General features: G+C 41.9%; 1 protein-coding gene across 1 annotated transcript in view; it reads left to right on the forward strand.

The window, feature by feature from the left end:
- The window catches only part of CYSTM1 (cysteine rich transmembrane module containing 1), a 67540-nt gene that overhangs the window by 24494 nt on the left and 22557 nt on the right, over window positions 1-20489 (forward strand). Inside the window, exon 3 of the mRNA XM_073221484.1 lies at window positions 6177-6398. Coding sequence (XP_073077585.1) covers window positions 6177-6398 — 222 coding nt within the window. The remainder of the gene's footprint in view (window positions 1-6176; window positions 6399-20489) is intronic.

A 20489-nucleotide genomic window follows, 5' to 3' on the forward strand; every position in this document is an offset into this window, starting at 1 on the left:
CTCAACAAACAAAAAGCAACAATCCAATTAAAAAATGGTCAGAAGAGCTGAACAGTTCTCCAAAGAAGAAATTCAGATGGCCAACAGACACATGAAAAGATGCTCCACATCGCTAGTCATAAGAGAAATGCAAATTAAAACCACAATGAGGTATCACCTCACACCAGTAAGGAACATCACCACCCAAAAGACAAACAACAATAAATGTTGGTGAGGCTGTGGAGAAAGGGGAACCCTCTTACACTGCTGATGGGAATGTATACTAGTTCAACCATTGTGGAAAGCAGTATGCAGGTTCCTCAAGAAACTAAAAATAGAAATACCATTTGACCCGGGAATTCCACTCCTAGGAATTTACCCTAAGAATGTAGCAGCCCAGTTTGAAAAAGACATATGCACCCCTATGTTTATCGCAGCACTGTTTACAATAGCCAAGAAATGGAAGCAACCTAAGTGTCCATCAGTAGATGAATGGATAAAGAAAATGTGGTACATATACACAATGGAATATTATTCAGCCATAAGAAAAAAACAAATCCTACCATTTGCAACAATATGGATGGTGCTAGAGGGTATTATGCTCAGTGAAATAAGCCAGGTAGAGAAGGCAAGTATCAAATGATTTCACTCATCTGTGGAGTATAAGAACAAAGCAAAATCTGAAGGAACAAAACAGCAGCAGAAACACAGAACCCAAGAATGGACTAATAGTTACCAAAGGGAAACAGACTGGGGAGGATGGATGGGAAGGGAGGGAAAAAAAATGGGGGCATTACTATTTGGAGACATAATGTGTATGGGGGCACGGGGAGGGCTGTACAACACAGAGAAGACAAGTAGTGACTCTATAGCATCTTACTATGCTGATGAACAGTGACTGTAATGGGGTATGTGGGGCGTCTTGGTAATGGGGTTAGTCTAGTAAACATAATGTTCCTCATGTAATTGTAGATTCATGATACCAAAATTAAAAAATTAATAAAAAAAAAGGAGTTCCAGAGTCAGGGGAGTCTGCATGTAACCAAGAGAATTTTTTTAACCCCACATCTAGCACCTGGTCAAGTGACTTATCAGTCTGAAACAGAAATAAAACACTTAGAAAACTTAGGGAGCTGAGTGTCTTGTGAAAAAATAACTACAATGACAAAAACCACTGTAAAGAGCAGTGAAGAGCAGATATCAAATAGGTTGTCAACAAGGGGAAAATTCATAATAGGAAGAGAAATCAGGGTACTGGAAGTGGATAGGCAGTCTGCAGAGCATGCTAGGCATTAAGGAAAAGGTGGCAGCATGAAAACATCAGAAAGCACTAAGAAACTTACTTTTTTTTCCTGACTATTTAAGTTCCCTTATTGAAAATTTCAGAAATACAAATATAAATAACAACTGCCCATAATTTTACCATTCAGGGACAACCACTGTAAGTACTTTTTTCCTTCTATCCAAATTTTGTCTGCTGTTACCTTACAACTTAAAGTGTGAAAATCTTGATGTACAACTCAGTGAGTTTACAGTATTCATGTAAACATGAACCAGCCAAGATGTAGAACATTTCCATGAGCCTAGGAGGCCCCTGCTGTGCCTCTTCCAGTCAGTGTCCATAGATTTGTCTTAGCCCTTCTTGAACCTCATATAAATGAAATCATACAATTCAAAGTCTGTTGAGCTGGGCAGCTTTTGTGCATCATGTCTTTGGGAGTCATCCAAGTTGTTGCATTAATAATTATGTTTTTTCTTTATCGCCAGGCAGTTTTCTATCATGTAACTATACCATAATCCATCTGTCCTGCTGTTGATAAACATTTGGATAGTTTCCAGTTTGGGGCTATTATAAATCTGCTTTGAACATTCTTCTATGTGTCTTTTGTAGACTTAGGCACTCATTTCACTTCAGTATTATCTAAGAGTAGAGTTGCTGGGTTATAAGGTGTAATTATTGCTAAAGTTGTGAATATTTTATATACTTTCTTCTAAAAGGTTGCTTGTTTTAGCTTATACATAGGTCTGTGATGTAGTGTGAATTATTTTTTGTTTATAAGGATGGGGATCAAGGTTCATTCCCTACCCTCCACCCCAAGAATATCCAGCACTATTTATTGGAAAGACTAATTTTTACTTTCTGAATTGAAGTACCTTTCTATTAACTTAGGTGACTACTCTATGGGTCTGTTGTAGGACTCTTCATTCTGTTACACTGATCTATTTATCAATATTAAAGAAAATTGAGATCATGCTGAATATATAGCTTTAATTTTTCTTACATTTAATATTACATAATGTTTAAAAAACAAAAATGACTGCAAAAGATGTGTATAGATGTACTGTGTTTATTTAATTCTCTTCCTTTTTTGGACTTGTTGTTTTTCTTTTTCCTATTTTGTTTTGTTCTTTCCTGTTGCAGTCTTTCCTCAGATATCTGATAATCTTTGTCCATTTATGTACGAAGCAATAAAAAGTCATTAGAAGTTCTGTGTGCATGGGCTTTACTTTGGGGTGATTAGGTGAGTCATTTCTTTGGAGTACCCTCAAGTTGTAGTATCAATAATTTTTGTTTTCCACGGGGGCTGTTCAGTTTTTCTGGAGGGGAATTCTTCACTGTACTGCCTGCAGGGTCAATGCCAGACTACCAGGTAGTTTGTAGTTTTAAAAAATAACTTTGTATTGTTCTGTCCTGTGTGTCTACTGTGATGAGGTCTTTTATAGTGATCTTATCTCCATGGACCACTTTCTGGAAGAGTAATTGCACCTCCTATTATATGGTTGAATGACTGCTCATCCTGTGACTTTGAGTTTGGCCAAATGAGATTGTTGGGTAGCAGGGTTCAGTGCAGTGTATTAATGGATCCTGGCTGCTGCTTGATTTGAGCTATCTCTTTTAGAGCTCTGATTTGTCTTTAATGCTGCAATATCCACTGGCACATTGATGATCCTCAGTGTAACACCCTCCCCTATAGTAGGGTTTACATTTCACCAGACTAAAATTAAGGGAAAAATTCAGTATCATAGGTCAAAGTCAGTAATCATGCGTTAAAGTTAAAGCTCATTTATGCTTGGTTATGTTCAGTGGTTTGTACTAGACTGTGTCGGTGTTAGGTAATCTTTTTTTAAACTTTGGTTTGCTTCTGTACAAGCTTGGAAACAACTGATTCCCACTAGGTGAAGCCTTGCTTTTCAAGGGCCAACTCTAGAATCTTTGATCTTGGCACAGATGCTGTTTCTGTGACTTTTGCTGTTCTCTTAAGTGAGACTTTTTTGTCTTGCTTAGAGGAAACCAAAAATAGATCCAGATTTTTATCCCTTTACGATGCCTGTGTATCATGGGAACATAGGGACAGTGTGTGTGTGTGTGTGTGTGTGTGTGTGTGTGTTACGGGGTGGAGGGGCTGTGCGCCACGGCAGCCAGAATACCTGGATGTTTATGCTCTTTATAAGTGCCTCTGTGAGTAGCACATGGGATTTCCTCCCCAGATGTGGATTCCTCAGGCCCAGGGAGGAGGGTACGCACCAGAAACGAGTGGGAAATACGACTGAAAGAGAAGTGGAGGGGACACATACATTAAGAGAGTTTTGGGAGTCCCAAGGAGAGAACTGCACAGGATAATGGAGAATAGATGCAAACAGGTGGACCACAAAAAGTCATAGAACATTGAGGTTAGAAGTTATTCAATACACATTATTTTTTCCTTCTCACTGCTCATTATTCTTAGAACAACAATGTCTTCAGAGGAATATAGGTCCAGACTTTGCCAGAGTGAGAACAATCATTACTACAAGGGTCTAGTTGGACTAACCAAGTTCTACTGCAGTTTTGAAGGAATTAGGTCAGGCTGGAGGACCGCCCCAGCCCCCCATACACACTGAATTTCAGGAAAGAGTAGTTATGATGGCTGTGTTCTACTTCTGTGACAGAATAAATAGTGGAATGGCCATAGGAAGGGTAAATGAGACTGATTTCTGTTTAACTGGGGCTTACTAGGCTTTCCATAGCCTTTTTGGTAAAAGAAAGGAAATGCAGAAGTGGTCAGCATTTACGTATGCCCAAGTCCACATGATGACTGCAGTTAGTCACCGTGAGCTTTGCAATAATGGAAGGGAAAAGCCGTTCCCAGGTCAGAGTATGATGCCATCTTGGCATAGACCAGAGAGAGAGAAAGGAATGTCCTCTAGTTCTTCTCTGAATCTTGGTCAGCCCCCTGGAAATTTAAGACAGTCTCTAAAATGAGGGTCAGAATACAGACCTGGTCAAAGTAATGGCTCCAGCTATTCTCATTCCCTATTATAAAATTTTAATTTATAATAATTGCCTTTTCAGGTGACCCTCTCCTGACTCTCACCTCCTCCTACTGGGCTTGCGTCCCTGTTCTTACCCAGCAGTCTATTTACCACATTTTCTAAACATCACTATCCTTACATTTTTTGAACCAGTTTTCTAAGGGAAGGGTTTGAGCCCTATTTTTCTCTATAACCCACAACTTAGCACAGTACCAGGCAGTCAAATGGCAACCAGTAGGCTTGGAATGTCACTCAGAGGGGTTCATTAGCTAACATTATTGGTTCTTAGGACTAGGAATTCTGAAGAGGTAGTTTGGGTTAGGCTGGGTTTCAGTCTGATTCATGAGCTTGTTATAAAGTCATCTGGAATGCCGTTTCTTTCCTCCTTTCTTGAACTCTGTCCTTTTGAAGCGTCTACTTCATCTTAAGGGTGGCTCCCCTGGGGCTGCAGCTTGTAAGCAGTTTTGTATCCCGTGTCCTTGCTAGACCGTGTGTTAAGGGGAAGGGAAGGTTGGGAGTGTGTTAGGAGAGCCTGAAGCTTTCAACTCATCAAGCCACTTGAGAAAAGTCCTGGAGGCCAAAGGCTGCCATTTGTGATTGGCTTAGTCTGGGATTCCTTACGTCAACGTTTGAAAGAGGGGGCAAGGCTGACATGGACTGGCTTAGCTTAGACTGGGCTCACCCTAGAGTTGGTACAGAATGACCTTCCTCTGAACTACATGAACTGCAGGAAGAATGGATGGTACCTAACTGGAAATCTGACTGCTGTTATGAAGGGAGATACAGTTGTTTTGTAGGAAACCAGCAAAGTCCACTGTTACTTTGATCCAGATTTTTTAGGGAACCTTACTTTATGGCTATTTTGTTCTTCTTATGGGATCACTTGTGAATTCATTAATTGTATATAATGAAAAAGAATCAGTAGTGAAATTATTCAATTTTGAGTGTGAGACTCTTCCCTTTATTAACTTATCCTTAGGGACAGAAGACATTCAAATAGGTAAAAAGTATCAGTACAGGAGAAGAGAAACAGTACAAGGCAGCAAGGTGACAGATACCATGTTTATCCAGAATATGTCTTTTGCATTCTCCAGTGATGCTTTTCATCTGGAAGTCATTGGGTTGGGCACCGTGGAAGGAAGGTGCTGGCTCGCCAGTCTTTAATTAAGCCCAATCAAGAGAATGGTTAATAGGCTTTGGGGGCTAGAAAGCAATGGCCTCCCTTAAGAAGCAAGCCATTGGAGAAAAGGAACCTGGGAACACAGGTGGGGGGCCCTGGGAGCCTGGGTGGTGGGAGGAGAAGCTCAGCATCCTCTGTAGGCAGCTCTGCCCTCTGGAGCTGCCCTCTGTCCAATGAGGGCACAGCTCAACTGCCCATAGCCGTGGGGCTGCCCAGGGCAGGGCAGGTGGTCACACTGTTCAGTTGGTCACTGATGGTGCTGCTGCCCCATGGAAGGTCCCCCCAGCCCTTGTCATTGGACGATTTCTGGTACAGGGTCGGCCTCCACTGAGCTGAGTCATAATTAGTGCTGTTAGACTTTCTGCCTCCTTAGAGCTATCCAGTTACATTTATGGACATTTCAGAGAAGTAAAGAAACAAGGTAATATCTTTATAGCAGGCACTAAGGTAAGCTCTAGGGTCAGGGTAATGATCCAAACTGACCTGATCTGTGCTGTCTGAGCCTGCAGTCTAGTGCAGGAGGCAAACAAAAGGCAAATAGATACATAAGATATTTGCCAATTGTGGTGATGAGGAGAAGGCAACAAAATGGGCAGAGCTGAAGATTTGCAAGAGGTCTGATATAACTTTAAGGCATTTTGTAAATGTTCTCACGGGTTGAAATTTTTTTCCTAATGATTTTCACAGACTTAAATGCAAATATTTTTCATTGTTTGTCTCTTAGGTACACTCTGCAGGTCCCTGATGAATCAAGGGAACCCTCCACCGTATCCAGGCCCCGGGCCGACGGCCCCGTACCCACCTTATCCACAGCAACCGATGGGGCCTGAGGTCTACCCTCCAGGACCTATGGGGGGCCCCTACCCACCTCCTCAGGGGTACCCCTATCAAGGATACCCGCAGTATGGCTGGCAAGGTGGACCCCAGGAGCCTCCTAAGACCACAGGTATTGTGAACAGGGTGTGTGTATGCATGCATATGTGCATGTGCTATGCAGCCGCATGTCACCAAAGGAAATATTTGCATATTTTCTTTGGCAAAGAAGAAACTCTGACCTTTGTATGCCATGGTTGACATTCCCAAAGCTTGGGGATTGCTTAGGGTAGCTTCTACTCCTGAGAAGGCCTTCTTTCTCAGGAGGCCTGAGTCAGTTCTGCCTACCTCTTTCGAGTCTCTTGCCCCCTCTGGGGCTGATGACTTTCTGGCCGACATGTTTTCTGAGAGCTGCTCCTGGAGCACCAGGGGGGAAGGGCCAGTTGGGTTCTTGCTCTGGTAGCCAGTTTTGTTTTTCAGGTTTAGCCCGTTGGGATTATTTTATCTCTCAGCTTGTCGACCCTCAAGTCATCCTCTTGCCCCTGTTATTGGGATTGGTTTTCTTTACTAATGTCTTCATAATGCTGTTTAATCTCCTAGCTGAGTTTTCAGCAGGCTTAGGAGTCCTTGTTGTCTGCTAGAACAGTGCTACTCAAAGTTAACTCTGCAGACAAATGCCAGTCATGAGCGGCTAGCAGGTTACACTGAGATAAGTACAGAAATGAGAGTAAACATTTAAAAACTTGTAGAGCAATTTGACATTGCTGTGATACACCAGCATGCAATATTGCATTTTACAAAAAATGTCTGTCTGTGAAGTTAGAAAGGAAACATCTTGAGAAGCACTGTGCTAGATGTCCTGATGACTGTTAGGACTTCTACAACCTTTTGGTTTGTGGAACAGTTGCTTTCTTACAGCGCTTTCAGCTTTTAAAATAGCTAATTCTCACTGAGTGCTTATTATATGCCAGGTAGCCACCTAAAAGCTTTATATATATTAGCATTTAATCCTTGCAACAATCCGATGAGGTTATTCCCATTTCACAGTGAAGTAACTGAGGCTGAGGCACAGAGTAGAGTGATGACTTGCCTGTGTCCCACCTAGAAGTTGCCAATCCCAGATTTGAATTCCTGATAGTTCGGCTTAAGATTCTGTGTACCTGTTAACTTATTTCTGTGCTGTTGCTCTCCTGTCTCATCTGAGCTGACCCACATTCCCCTGAATTTAGGGCTTTAGGCTGCCTCACAGATTTTCCTATAGTTAAACCCCTTCCTAGTCAAAAGTAGTAAGAGAATTGATGGTTCATTTTATTCCAGGATTTGAGGATTCCTTAGAATAGGAGGATGGCATGGAAGAAAAATATATTTAAGAGGAATTTTACATTCATTGTATGAAAGATTATACTCTTAGGGTGTCAAATCAGAGGCTGTGTTAAGATCGAATAGATTCAGTTAAAATATTTAGTTTTATCTCAGAGGAAAACTTTTACAATCTAAGATTCTGTTTTGTTGTATAACACTTGGTCAGCAAAGCTCAGGGAGTGTGACCAGTGTCATCCAAGTAGTTGGTATCCAGGCCTGTGACATCAGAGGGGCATTTCCTAAAAATAAACCTCAGCCTCAGGGCTTTCTGCTTCAAAACAAGATAAACCTATGGTGAATGAAAGAAGGCAAACTGAAAAGACTGCATAATGTGTGATTTTTATGTAAAATTCAAGAACAAGCTAAACTAATCTGTAGTAATGGAGATGAGAATAGTGGTTACTCCTGGCTGTGAGTTGGGGCTGGGGTGGGATGGGAACCTTCTTGGGGCATTGGGAATACTCTTTATCTTAATGTGGATGTAACCATTCTTTGAATTGTACACTTACTGTTAGTGCAGTTGACTATGTTATATGTCAGTGAAAAACCCCAGCACTTGGACTGTCTAGTAGCCTCAGCCCAGTGCCACCTGGGGTTAGGTCTTTCACCTACAACCCTCAGGGTCTATGGTACATAGGTCATTTCCTGGCCTGTGCTGATTATACCAACTGAAACTAGCCTTGGATCTTTATAAAGCTTGTCTATAAAAAGTGCTTCCTGGGGTCAGGGGACTATGTCTCCTCAGGCAGAAAATACTGATTAGGTACTCCTTCTTACCTTTGATGTAACTCTAAGTATTATGAGAGCCTTTCTGAGGAAAAAATAATATCTTAATTCTTCTTAGGATAAAAAGGCTCTGTCTTTTAGTTCAGTATGTCTTTTAGGTCAGTGTGTGTTCAGTATAAAATCAGTTCATCAGATTTCATAAATGCAGTTGAAAGCTGTTTAATGTCCTTCCCTATAGGATTTCGCTCTCTGTCTTCAGCTTTGTGCATTGTTAACTGCCTGTACCCAGACATGGCAGGTGATGCTAGATGGTCAAGTTCTTCTCTCACCTGGGGTGCAGGTTATGTGAATGGGATGCTTTGATCCCCTCACTAAGGGATGCATGCTTTAGGCACCCACTTCATTCCCCTCTTTGTATTGTATCTGGGATCCCCAGTCAGAGTAATTCTCTGGGCTTGTATTCTGCATATATGTCTCTGAGCTCCTCAGATTTCTCTGTAACTGCAGATACCATCTCTCAGCTGAAGTTAAGCATGTAGTCCATTCTGTTAACAGCTCTGTAAGTAGAAACTTTCAAAGAAGGAGGGTCTTAGATATTCTTAATTGGTGTCTGCTAACTAGTAAGGACTTAATAAAGGTGTGTTGAATGGACAGTAGGTGGGTAGATGGCTAATCTAAGCAGAAACCTTCGTTGGCAATCTGTTTATGGTTCAAAGTTCATTTTTCAGGAATTGTAGTAAAAAAAAAAACCTTTGTTTTTCTCAGGAAACCAGCTTTTTGGAAACCATGGGATTGGAAGCAGCAGATACTTGTGGGAATGAGGCTTCCTTGAGAGCATACCTGTAGTCTGTCATGGGTCTCCTGGGGTGACTTTTAATAATAGGAGCAGAAACAACTAGTATTTCTTGAGCATGGTGCCTGGTATTAGCCTCTTATACTCTTCACAGCAACCCTCTAGCATTAGTCCCATGTTGCAGAGATGGAATCTGAGGCTCAGAGAGGTTGTGTTTGAGTTGTCTATTGGATAACATATCACCCCAAAACTCAGTGGCTTAAAACAACAATGATTTATCTGTCATGATTCTGTGAGTTGGCTTCATGTGATCTCTTCTGGGGTCACTTGCATGATTAATTCCACTGTTGCTGGGGCTGGAATGGCCACAATGGCTTCACTCTCAAGCCTAGGGTCTTGGTTTACCTCTATGAGGCCTCTCTGTACACATAATTTCTCATGTAGCCTGAGCTTCTTTACATGACAACTAGCTTCCAAGAGGGTGAAAGTAGAAGCTGCCAGGCTTTTAATGGCTAGGTCCAGAACTGGCACAGTATCACTGTTCAGAGCAAGTCATGAGGCTGGCCAGATGCAACAAGAGGGAAAATAGATGTCATCTCCCCTTCCTTTGCTTTTTTTCCTTATTATTGAGAGATAATTCATGTACCATACAATTCAACCATTTAAAGTGTACAATCCAGTGACTAAGAGTATATTCACAGAGTTATGCAGCCGTCCTACTGATTCCAGAACACTTTCATCACCCCCCAGAAACAGCCCTTAGCAATCACTCCCTGTTTCCTTAAACAGACCCCCTCTAACCATTCTCACAGATTGGTTCTGGACAGTTCTTACAAATAAAATCATATAATATGTAGTCTTTTTTTTTTTTTTTTTTTTTTTGAGAGGGCATCTCTCATATTTATTGATCAAATGGTTGTTAACAACAATAAAATTCAGTATAGGGGGGTCAATGCTCAATGTACAATCATTAATCCATCTCAAGCCTAATTCTCGTCAGTCTCCAATCTTCTGAAGCATAACGAACAAGTTCTTACATGGTGAACGAATTCTTACAGAGTGAATAAATTCTTACATGGTGAACAGTACAAGGGCAGTCATCACAGAAACTTTCGGTTTTGATCATGCAATATGAACTATAAACCATCAGGTCAAATATGAATATTCATTTGATTTTTGTACTTGATTTATATGTTGATCCCACATTTCTCCTATTATTATTATTATTTTTATTTTTAATAAAATGCTGAAGTGGTAGGTAGATGCAAGATAAAGGTAGAAAACATAGTTTAGTGCTGTAAGAAGGCAAATGTAGATGATCAGATGATCAGGTGTGTGCCTATGGACTAAGTATTAATCCAGGCTAGACAAGGGCAGCAAAACATCCACGGATGCAGAAGATTTCTCTCAAAACAGGGGGGGTGAGGTTCTGAGCCTCACCTCTGTTGATCCCCAAATTCTCACCTGATGGCCCCCCTGCGACTGTGCCTGTCTTAGGTTGTTCCTCCCTTGAGGAATCTTACCCGTCTCTGGCTAACCAGTCATCTTCCGGGGCCATACAGGGAAATGTAAAGTTGGTAAGTGAGAGAGAAGCCATATTGTTTGCAAAGGTTAGCTTTTTACTTCTTTGCAGATTTATGCCCTGTGGCTTCTATGCCCAGCACTTGTCTCGAGGTATCTTTACCACCTGGAGGAATTATGATACTCGGTAAATTCGATATGAGGCACGAATTCTATTTAAAGTTTGTAATTAGGAAGGAAGAAGAAAAGCTATAGATGTAGCATATGAAGGAAACTTGGGAGGATTGATTATTTCTTTGACATATCTTCTTGTATAGTACCTTAAGTATGTATAGGTTTTAAACTACTAACTAATTTGCACACACATATTGACATAATAGGAATACGGTGACATAAACAAAGCAAATCTATAATTACCAGCCATCTCCAGTGAAGCCAAGAAAACCATTTAGGCACCCTAGGCATTTGTGAAAATTTATCTATGATATGATGGATATTTTCCAACTGTACTTGAACCATCAGACAAATTAAAGCAGCCCATTTCTGGGATCTGTTCACATCCCATATGTTCTTTTAACCATAGATAGTCTATAGTCATGAGATTTTGGGGTGCTACAACTTGCACCCCTCCCAACTCCTGGTTGAGTTCCAACAGACAGATCCGGTCAAATTCGTTGTCTCACTGTATGCACATGCCAGCCTAGACATCTCCCTCCTCCTTCTCATGGCAAGTCCAGGAGATGGTGGGCTGGATGCAGCCACAACCGCAGCATCGTCCGGATCCCTGTGGAGGCTTTTTGATGATCATCCCCCGGCACGAGTCCTCCAGAGAGTGCTGATGCCGGAAGCTCCTCCTCATATCGTATCTTAGTTCATTTTCTGGGTATCCAAGCTAGGCCTTGATCTTCTGCGTAGAAACAAACAGACCCTTTGCCCACACTTTGACATGCCCTCTATACCACTGTGCAGAACTCATTGGAGGTCAGCACACAGTAACTGCTTTTTTTTTTTTTTTTTAATTAAGAGAAAGGAATATTATCAGAAAAGAGTACCTCCATAGCTGATCATCTGACACCCTTTAAGTGATCAACATTAAGGATATTTAAAGCATGCGTTGATCTTTGATTTACCAATAGTTTTATCCTGTTAAGGAGTAATCCCCCTTTTCTTTCTTTCTTTCTTTTTTTTTTTTTTTTTTAAATTTTTAATCTACACTTACCTAAAGAATACTATGTTTACTATGCTCTCCCCTATATCAGGTCCCCCCTAACAACCACATTACGGTTACTGTCCATCAGCTTAGCAAAATGTTGTAGAGTCACTACTTGTCCTCTCTGTGTTGTGCAGCCCACCCTCCCCTTTCTCCCTCCCCCCCATGCATGCTAATCTTAATACCCCCCTTCTTCTTCCCCCCCCTTATCCCTCCCTGCCCACCCATCCTCCCCAGTTCCTTTCCCTTTGGTACCTGTTAGTCCATTTTTGGGTTCTGTAATTCTGCTGCTGTTTTGTTCCTTCAGTTTTTCCTTTGTTCCTATACTCCTCAGATGAGTGAAATCATTTGGTATTTCTCTTTCTCCGCTTGGCTTATTTCACTGAGCATAATACTCTCCAGCTCCATCCATGTTGCTGCAAATGGTTGGATTTTTCCACTTCTTATGGCTGAGTAGTATTCCATTGTGTATATGTACCACATCTTCTTTATCCATTCATCTACAGATGGACATTTAGGTTGCTTCCAATTCTTGGCTATTGTAAATAGTGCTGCGATAAACATAGGAGTGCATCTGTCTTTCTCAAACTTGATTGCTGCGTTCTTAGGGTAAATTCCTAGGAGTGGAATTCCTGGGTCAAATGGTAGGTCTGTTTTGAGCATTTTGATGCACCTCCATACTGCTTTCCACAATGGTTGAACTAATTTACATTCCCACCAGCAGTGTAGGAGGGTTCCCCTTTCTCCACAGCCTCGCCAACATTTGTTGTTGTTTGTCTTTTGGATGGCAGCTATCCTTACTGGTGTGAGGTGATACCTCATTGTAGTTTTAATTTGCATTTCTCTGATAATTAGCGATGTGGAGCATCTTTTCATGTGTCTCTTGGCCATCTGTATTTCTTTTTTGGAGAACTGTCTGTTCAGTTCCTCTGCCCATTTTTTAATTGGGTTATTTGTTTTTTGTTTGTTGAGGCGTGTGAGCTCTTTATATATTCTGGACGTCAAGCCTTTATCAGATCTGTCATTTTCAAATATATTCTCCCATACTGTAGGGTTCCTTTTTGTTCTATTGATGGTGTCTTTCGCTGTACAGAAGCTTTTCAGCTTAATGTAGTCCCACTTGCTCATTTTTGCTGTTGTTTTCCTTGCCCGGGGAGATATGTTCAAGAAGAGATCACTCATGTTTATGTCTAAGAGGTTTTTGCCTATGTTTTTTTCCAAGAGTTTAATGGTTTCGTGACTTACATTCAGGTCTTTGATCCATTTTGAGTTTACCTTTGTATATGGGGTTAGACAGTGGTCCAGTTTCATTCTCCTACATGTAGCTGTCCAGTTTTGCCAGCACCATCTGTTGAAGAGACTGTCATTTTGCCATTGTATGTCCATGGCTCCTTTATCAAATATTAATTGACCATATATGTTTGGGTTAATTTCTGGGGTCTCTAATCTGTTCCACTGGTCTGTGGCTCTGTTCTTGTGCCAGTACCAAATTGTCTTGATTACTATGGCTTTGTAGTAGAGCTTGAAGTTGGGGAGTGAGATCCCCCCTACTTTATTCTTCTTTTTCAGGATTGCTTTGGCTATTCGGGGTCTTTGGTGTTTCCATATGAATTTTTGAATTATTTGTTCCAATTCATTGAAGAATGTTGCTGGTAATTTGAGAGGGATTGCATCAAATTTGTATATTGCTTTTGGCAGGATGGCCATTTTGACGATATTAATTCTTCCTAGCCATGAGCATGGGATGAGTTTCCATTTATTAGTGTCCCCTTTAATTTCTCTTAAGAGTGACTTGTAGTTTTCAGAGTATAAGTCTTTCACTTCCTTGGTTAGGTTTATTCCTAGGTATTTTATTCTTTTTGATGCAATGGTGAATGGAATTGTTTTCCTGATTTCTCTTTCTATTGATTCGTTGTTAGTGTATAGGAAAGCTACAGATTTCTGTGTGTTGATTTTGTATCCTGCAACTTTGCTGTATTCCGATATCAGTTCTAGTAGTTTTGGAGTGGAGTCTTTAGGGTTTTTTATGTACAGTATCATATCATCTGCAAATAGTGACAGTTTAACTTCTTCTTTACCAATCTGGATTCCTTGTATTTCTTTGTTTTGTCTGATTGCCGTGGCTAGGACCTCCAGTACTATGTTAAATAACAGTGGGGAGAGTGGGCATCCCTGTCTAGTTCCCGATCTCAGTGGAAATGCTTTCAGCTTCTCGCTGTTCAGTATAATGCTGGCTGTGGGTTTATCATATATGGCCTTTATTATGTTGAGGTACTTGCCCTCTATTCCCATTTTGCTGAGAGTTTTTATCATGAATGGATGTTGAATTTTGTCAAATGCTTTTTCAGCATCTATGGAGATGATCATGTGGTTTTTGTCTTTCTTTTTGTTGATGTGGTGGATGATGTTGATGGATTTTCGAATGTTGTACCATCCTTGCATCCCTGGGATGAACCCCACTTGGTCATGGTGTATGATCCTTTTGATATACTGTTGAATTCTGTTTGCTAATATTTTATTGAGTATTTTTGCATCTACGTTCATCAGGGATATTGGTCTGTAATTTTCTTTTTTGGTGGGGTCTTTGCCTGGTTTTGGTATTAGGGTGATGTTGGCTTCATAGAATGAGTTTGGGAGTATTCCCTCTTCTTCTATTTTGTGGAACACTTTAAGGAGAATGGGTATTATGTCTTCTCTGTGTGTCTGATAAAATTCCGAGGTAAATCCGTCCGGCCCCGGGGTTTTGTTCTTGGGTAGTTTTTTGATTACTGTTTCAATTTCTTTGCTTGTAATTGGTTTGTTTAACTTTTGTGTTTCTTCCTTGGTCAGTCTTGGGAGGTTGTATTTTTCTAGGAAGTTGTCCATTTCTTCTAGGTTTTCCAGCTTGTTGGCATATAGGTTTTCATAGTAGTCTTTAATAATTCTTTGTATTTCTGTGGAGTCTGTCGTGATTTTTCCATTCTCATTTCTGATTATGTTGATTTGTGTTGACTCTCTTTTTCTCTTAATAAGTTGGGCTAGAGGCTTATCTATTTTGTTTATTTTCTCAAAGAACCAGCTCTTGGTTTCGTTGATTTTTGCTATTGTTTTATTCTTCTCAATTTTGTTTATTTCTTCTCTGATCTTTATTATGTCCCTCCTTCTGCTGACTTTAGGCCTCATTTGTTCTTCTTTTTCCAGTTTTAATAATTGTGATGTTAGACTATTCATTTGGGATTGTTCTTCCTTCTTCAAGTGTGCCTGGATTGCTATATACTTTCCTCTTAAGACTGCTTTCGCTGCATCCCACAGAAGTTGGGGCTTAGTGTTGTTGTTGTCATTTGTTTCTATATATTCCTTGATCTCTATTTTGATTTGTTCATTGATCCATTGATTATTTAGTAGCATGTTGTTAAGCCTCCATGTGTTTGTGAGCCTTTTTGTTTTCTTTGTAGAATTTATTTCTACTTTCATACCTTTGTGGTCTGAAAAATTGGTTGGTAGAATTTCAATATTGTGGAATTTACTGAGGCTCTTTTTGTGAGCTAGTATGTGGTCTATTCTAGAGAATGTTCCATGTGCACTTGAGAAGAATGTATATCCTGTTGCTTTTGGATGTAAAGTTCTATAGATGTCTATTAGGTCCATCTGTTCTAGTGTGTTGTTCAGTGCCTGTGTGTCTTTACTTATTTTCTGCCCGGTGGATCTATCCTTTGGGGTGAGTGGTGTGTTGAAGTCTCCTACAATGAATGCATTGCAGTCTATTTCCCTCTTTAGTTCTGTTAGTATTTGCTTCACATATGCTGGTGCTCCTGTATTGGGTGCATATATATTTAGAATGGTTATATCCTCTTGTTGGACTAAGCCCTTTATCATTATGTAGTGGCCTTCTTTATCTCTTGTTACTTTCTTTGTTTTGAAGTCTATTTTGTCTGATATTAGTACTGCAACCCCTGCTTTCTTCTCACTGTTGTTTGCCTGAAATATGTTTTTCCATCCCTTGACTTTTAGTCTATGCTTATCTTTGGGTTTAAGGTGAGTTTCTTGTAAGCAGCATATAGATGGGTCTTGCTTTTTTATCCATTCTATTACTCTATGTCTTTTGATTGGTGCATTAAGTCCATTTACATTTAGGGTGACTATTGAAAGATATGTACTTATTGCCATTGCAGGCTTTAGATTCGTGGTTACCAAAGGTTCAAGGTTAGCTTCTTTAGTATCTTACTGCCTAACTTAGCTCGCTTATTGAGCTGTTATATACACTGTCTGGAGAGTCTTTTCTTCTCTCCCTTCTTATTCCTCCTCCTCCCTTCTTCATATGTTGTGTGTTTTGTTCTGTGCTCTTTTTAGGGGTGCTCCCATCTAGAGCAGTCCCTGTAGGATGCCCTGTAGAGGTGGTTTGTGGGAAGCAAATTCCCTCAGCTTTTGCTTGTCTGGGAATTGTTTGATCCCACCATCATATTTAAATGATAGTCGTGCTGGATACAGTATCCTTGGTTCAAGGCCCTTCTGTTTCATTGCATTAAGTATATCATGCCATTCTCTTCTGGCCTGTAGGGTTTCTGTTGAGAAGTCTGATGTTAGCCTGATTGGTTTTCCTTTATAGGTGACCTTTTTCTCTCTAGCTGCCTTTAAAACTCTTTCCTTGTCCTTGATCCTTGCCATTTTAATTATTATGTGTCTTGGTGTTGTCCTCCTTGGATCCTTTCTGTTGGGGGTTCTGTATAATTCCATGGTCTGTTCGATTATTTCCTCCCCCAGTTTGGGGAAGTTTTCAGCAATTATTTCTTCAAAGACCCTTTCTATCCCTTTTCCTCTTTCTTCCTCTTCTGGTATCCCTATAATACGAATGTTTTTCCTTTTGTATTGGTCACATATTTCTCTTAGTGTTGTTTCATTCCTGGAGATCCTTTTATCTCTCTCTATGTCAGCTTCTATACGTTCCTGTTCTCTGGCTTCTATTCCTTCAATGGCCTCTTGCATCTTATCCATTCTGCTTATAAATCCTTCCAGGGATTGTTTCACTTCTGTGATCTCTTTCCTGACATCTGTGATCTCCTTCCGGACTTCATCCCACTGCTCTTGCATTTTTCTCTGCATCTCATCCCACTGCTCTTGCATTTTTCTCTGCATCTCATCCCATTGCTCTTGCATTTTTTTCTGCATCTCTGTCAGCATGTTCATGATTTTTATTTTGAATTCTTTTTCAGGAGGACTAGTTAGGTCTGTCTCCTTCTCAGGTGTTGTCTCTGTGATCTTTGTCTGCCTGTAGTTTTGCCTTTTCATGGTGATAGAGATAGTCTGCAGAGCTGGTACAAGTGACCGCTGGAAGAGCTTCCCTTCTTGTTGGTTTGTAGCCTTTTCCTGGGAGAATAGCGACCTCTAGTGGCTTGTGCTGGGCAGCTGTGCGCAGACAGGGCTTCTGCTTCCTGCCCAGTTGCTTTGGGGTTTATCTCCACTGTTGCTGTGGGCTTGGCCTGGCTGGGGCTGTTCCTCCAAAATGGTGGAGCCCCGTTAGAGGGGGAGCAGCCAGGAGACTATTTATCTCCGTAAGGGGCCTCTGTGCTCCCTGCTGCCCAGGGGGTTAGAGTGCCCAGAGATCCCCAGATTCCCTGCTTCTGGTCTAAGTGACCTGTCCTGCCCCTTTAAGATTTCCAAAAAGCACTCTCCAAACCAAAACAACAACAGCAACAATGAGAGAGGGAACAGAAAGGAAAAAAAAAAGAAAAAACACGCGATTTTTTTTTTTTTTTTCCTCAGGTGCCTGTCCCAGGCACCCGCGCACTGGTCCTGCTGCCCTGTCTCCCTAGCACCAGGGTCCCTGTCCTTTCAAGGCTTCCAAAAAGCACCCACCCACCGGTCCCGCAGGGAAGGAACGCTCAATATTCTTTGTCCTCAGGCACTGGTCCCACGCACCCGCTCACCAGTCCTGCCGCCCTGCCTCCCTAGCACCGGGGTCCCTGTCCCTTCAAGGCTTCCAAAAAGCACTTGGCAAAAAGAGAGAAAAAAAAGGGGAGAAACGCGCGATTTCTTCCGTCCTCAGGTGCTGGTCTCAGGCACCCACCCACCGGTCCCACAGGGAAAAATGCGGGATATTCTTTGTCCTCAGGTGCCGGTCCCAGGCACCCGCTCACCAGTCCCGCCGCCCTGCCTCCCTAGCACCGGGGTCCCTGTCCCTTTTAGGCTTCCAAAAAGCACTCGCAGAAAAGAGAAAAAAAAAAAGGGGAAAAACGCGCGATTTCCTCTGTCCTCAAGTGCCGGTCTCAGGCACCCGCCCACCGGTCCCGCAGGGAAAAACGGGGGATATTCTTTGTCCTCAGGCGCCGGTCCCAGCCACCCGCTCACCAGTCCCGCCACCGTGCCTCCCTAGCACTGGGGTCCCCGTCCCTTCAAGGCTTCCAAAAAGCGCTTGCCATAAAGAGAAAAAAAAAAAGGGGAAAAACGCGTGACCTCCTCCGTCCTCAGGCACCGGTCTCAGGCACCCGCCCCCAGGTCTCGCAGGGAGAAACGCGGGATATTCTTTGTCCTCCGGCGCTGTTCCCAGGCACCTCCTCACCGGTCCCGCCACCCTGCCTCCCCAGCAACGGGGGCCCGTCCCTCTAAGGCTTCCAAAAAGCGCTCGCCAAAAAAAAAAACTGCTCCGGTTTCTCTCCACCCGCCGGGAGCCGGGGGGAGGGGCGCTCGGGTCCCGCCGGGCTGGGGCTTGTATCTTACCCCCTTCACAAGGCGCTGGGTTCTTGCAGGTGTGGATGTGGTCTGGATGTTGTCCTGTGTCCTGTGGTCTCTATTTTAGGAAGATTTTTCTTTGTTATATTTTCATAGCTCTATGTGTTTTTGGGAGGAGATTTCCACTGCTCTACTCACGCCGCCATCTTGGCTCCCGCCCCAATATGTAGTCTTTTATGACTGGTTTCTTTCATCTAGTACATTTTCAAAGTTCATCCATGTACTAGTATTTGTTCCTTTGTACTGCCAGATAACATTTCATTGTATGGATATGTCACCTCTTATTTACTCATTCATCAATTGATAGACATTTGAGTTTCTGTTTTTTTTAGCTATTAGTAATAAATAATGGCTGTGGTAAGCAGTCATATAGAATAAACTATGTCTTGCTAGGAAGAATGGCATGTGAATATAGGGTGAAAGGAATTGGACCATTTTGGCAGACAGTCCACCATATTCCACTCTGCTCTTAACAATTCACATCTCTCCATATGCAAAATACATCCACCCCTTCCAAGACCACCAGATACCTCATCCAAATAACTATCAGCTTGAAGTCCACATGCCATCATCTAAGTAGTCTATGTGCAGATAAGGCCTCAACCTGCTGTGCTGTCTCTTCACTCCCCTGCCCCAACCCCACTCCCATTCTGCCCCCACCTAACACAACTGGGAGATCAAACAGGACATCACCTCCATGAAGCTTTCCTTGAGTGTCCCACACTTCCAGTAGAAGTTACCACTCCTTTGTGCTTCAGCTGTACCGAAAATGGACTTCTTTCTAAGCACCTCCACTCTCTAAATTCAGGTCGTTTTCATGCTGTGTCTAGTTTTCATCTTTAATGTCTGACTCTTAGTTGAGGCTTTCACCATTTGTGTTAGTTAAGACTCTTGAGGCTGCAAGTGACAGAATCTCAGCTTAAATATTAACCAACAACAGAAGATCACCAGAGACCTGAGTAAAGCCTCCCAAATGATAGATGGTGACCTTTTCAGGCAGGAAAAAGAAACTCTGGGGGAACAGAGACAATGCAAGGAGCAAAAAACCCTGCTGCAAAACAGGATAATAGCCCCATCGTATTCCTAGATACATGGGGAGATAAATCTTACTGAAGTAAGAATAGGTATGCCATATAAAAAGGAACTTGGGAAACAGAAGCCAAGAAGAATGTGAAACTGACCTCAAACCAAGGATCCTTACACCTAATCCTTGAATAGTCAGATCTTGCCAAACCAGAATTGAAGGCTTTTCACCACAAGTGAAAGGTTGACAGATGCTTTGGTTATCTATTGGTATGTAGTAAACCCACCCCAAACCTTAGAAGTCCTCTAGTCTGAGCAGGGCTTATCAGGAAAGATTGATCTCTGCTACCCCTGGCATCTACTGCGGCTGGAACATAGATGATAACCAGTGGGCTGGGTTGAGTATGTGTACTTTCTACCCTTGAATGAGATTTATAAACTTTCCTCTTAGCTTTATATCTATAGTGTGTCCAAAGGGATACTATCAGGTAGGCTTACACCTGTTATAGAGAGGAAGAAGCCATTTGGTTTACCAGATGCTTCAGAAGGTAGAGAGGGGTGGGAGCATTATTGTAATCGACTGCTGGGTGGGGTCAGAAGATAGCCATGCTGAGACTCCATTATGCTTTTGTATGTTCCAAACCAGTCTTGGGCTTCTCTACTCTTTTTTTTTTAAATTTTGGTATCATTAATATAAAATAACATGGGCAACATTGTGGTTCCTAGATTCCTCCCATTATCAAGTCCCCATCACATAGCCGATTATAGTCACTGTCCATCAGAGTTGTAAGATGCTATAGAGCCACTTCTCTGTGCTATCCTGCCTTCCCTGTGCCACCCCTATGTATGTGTGCTAATCATAATGCCCCTTATTCCCCTTCTCC

Source organism: Manis javanica, chromosome 14 (assembly GCF_040802235.1).
Source record: "Manis javanica isolate MJ-LG chromosome 14, MJ_LKY, whole genome shotgun sequence".
Lineage (NCBI taxonomy): Eukaryota > Metazoa > Chordata > Mammalia > Pholidota > Manidae > Manis > Manis javanica.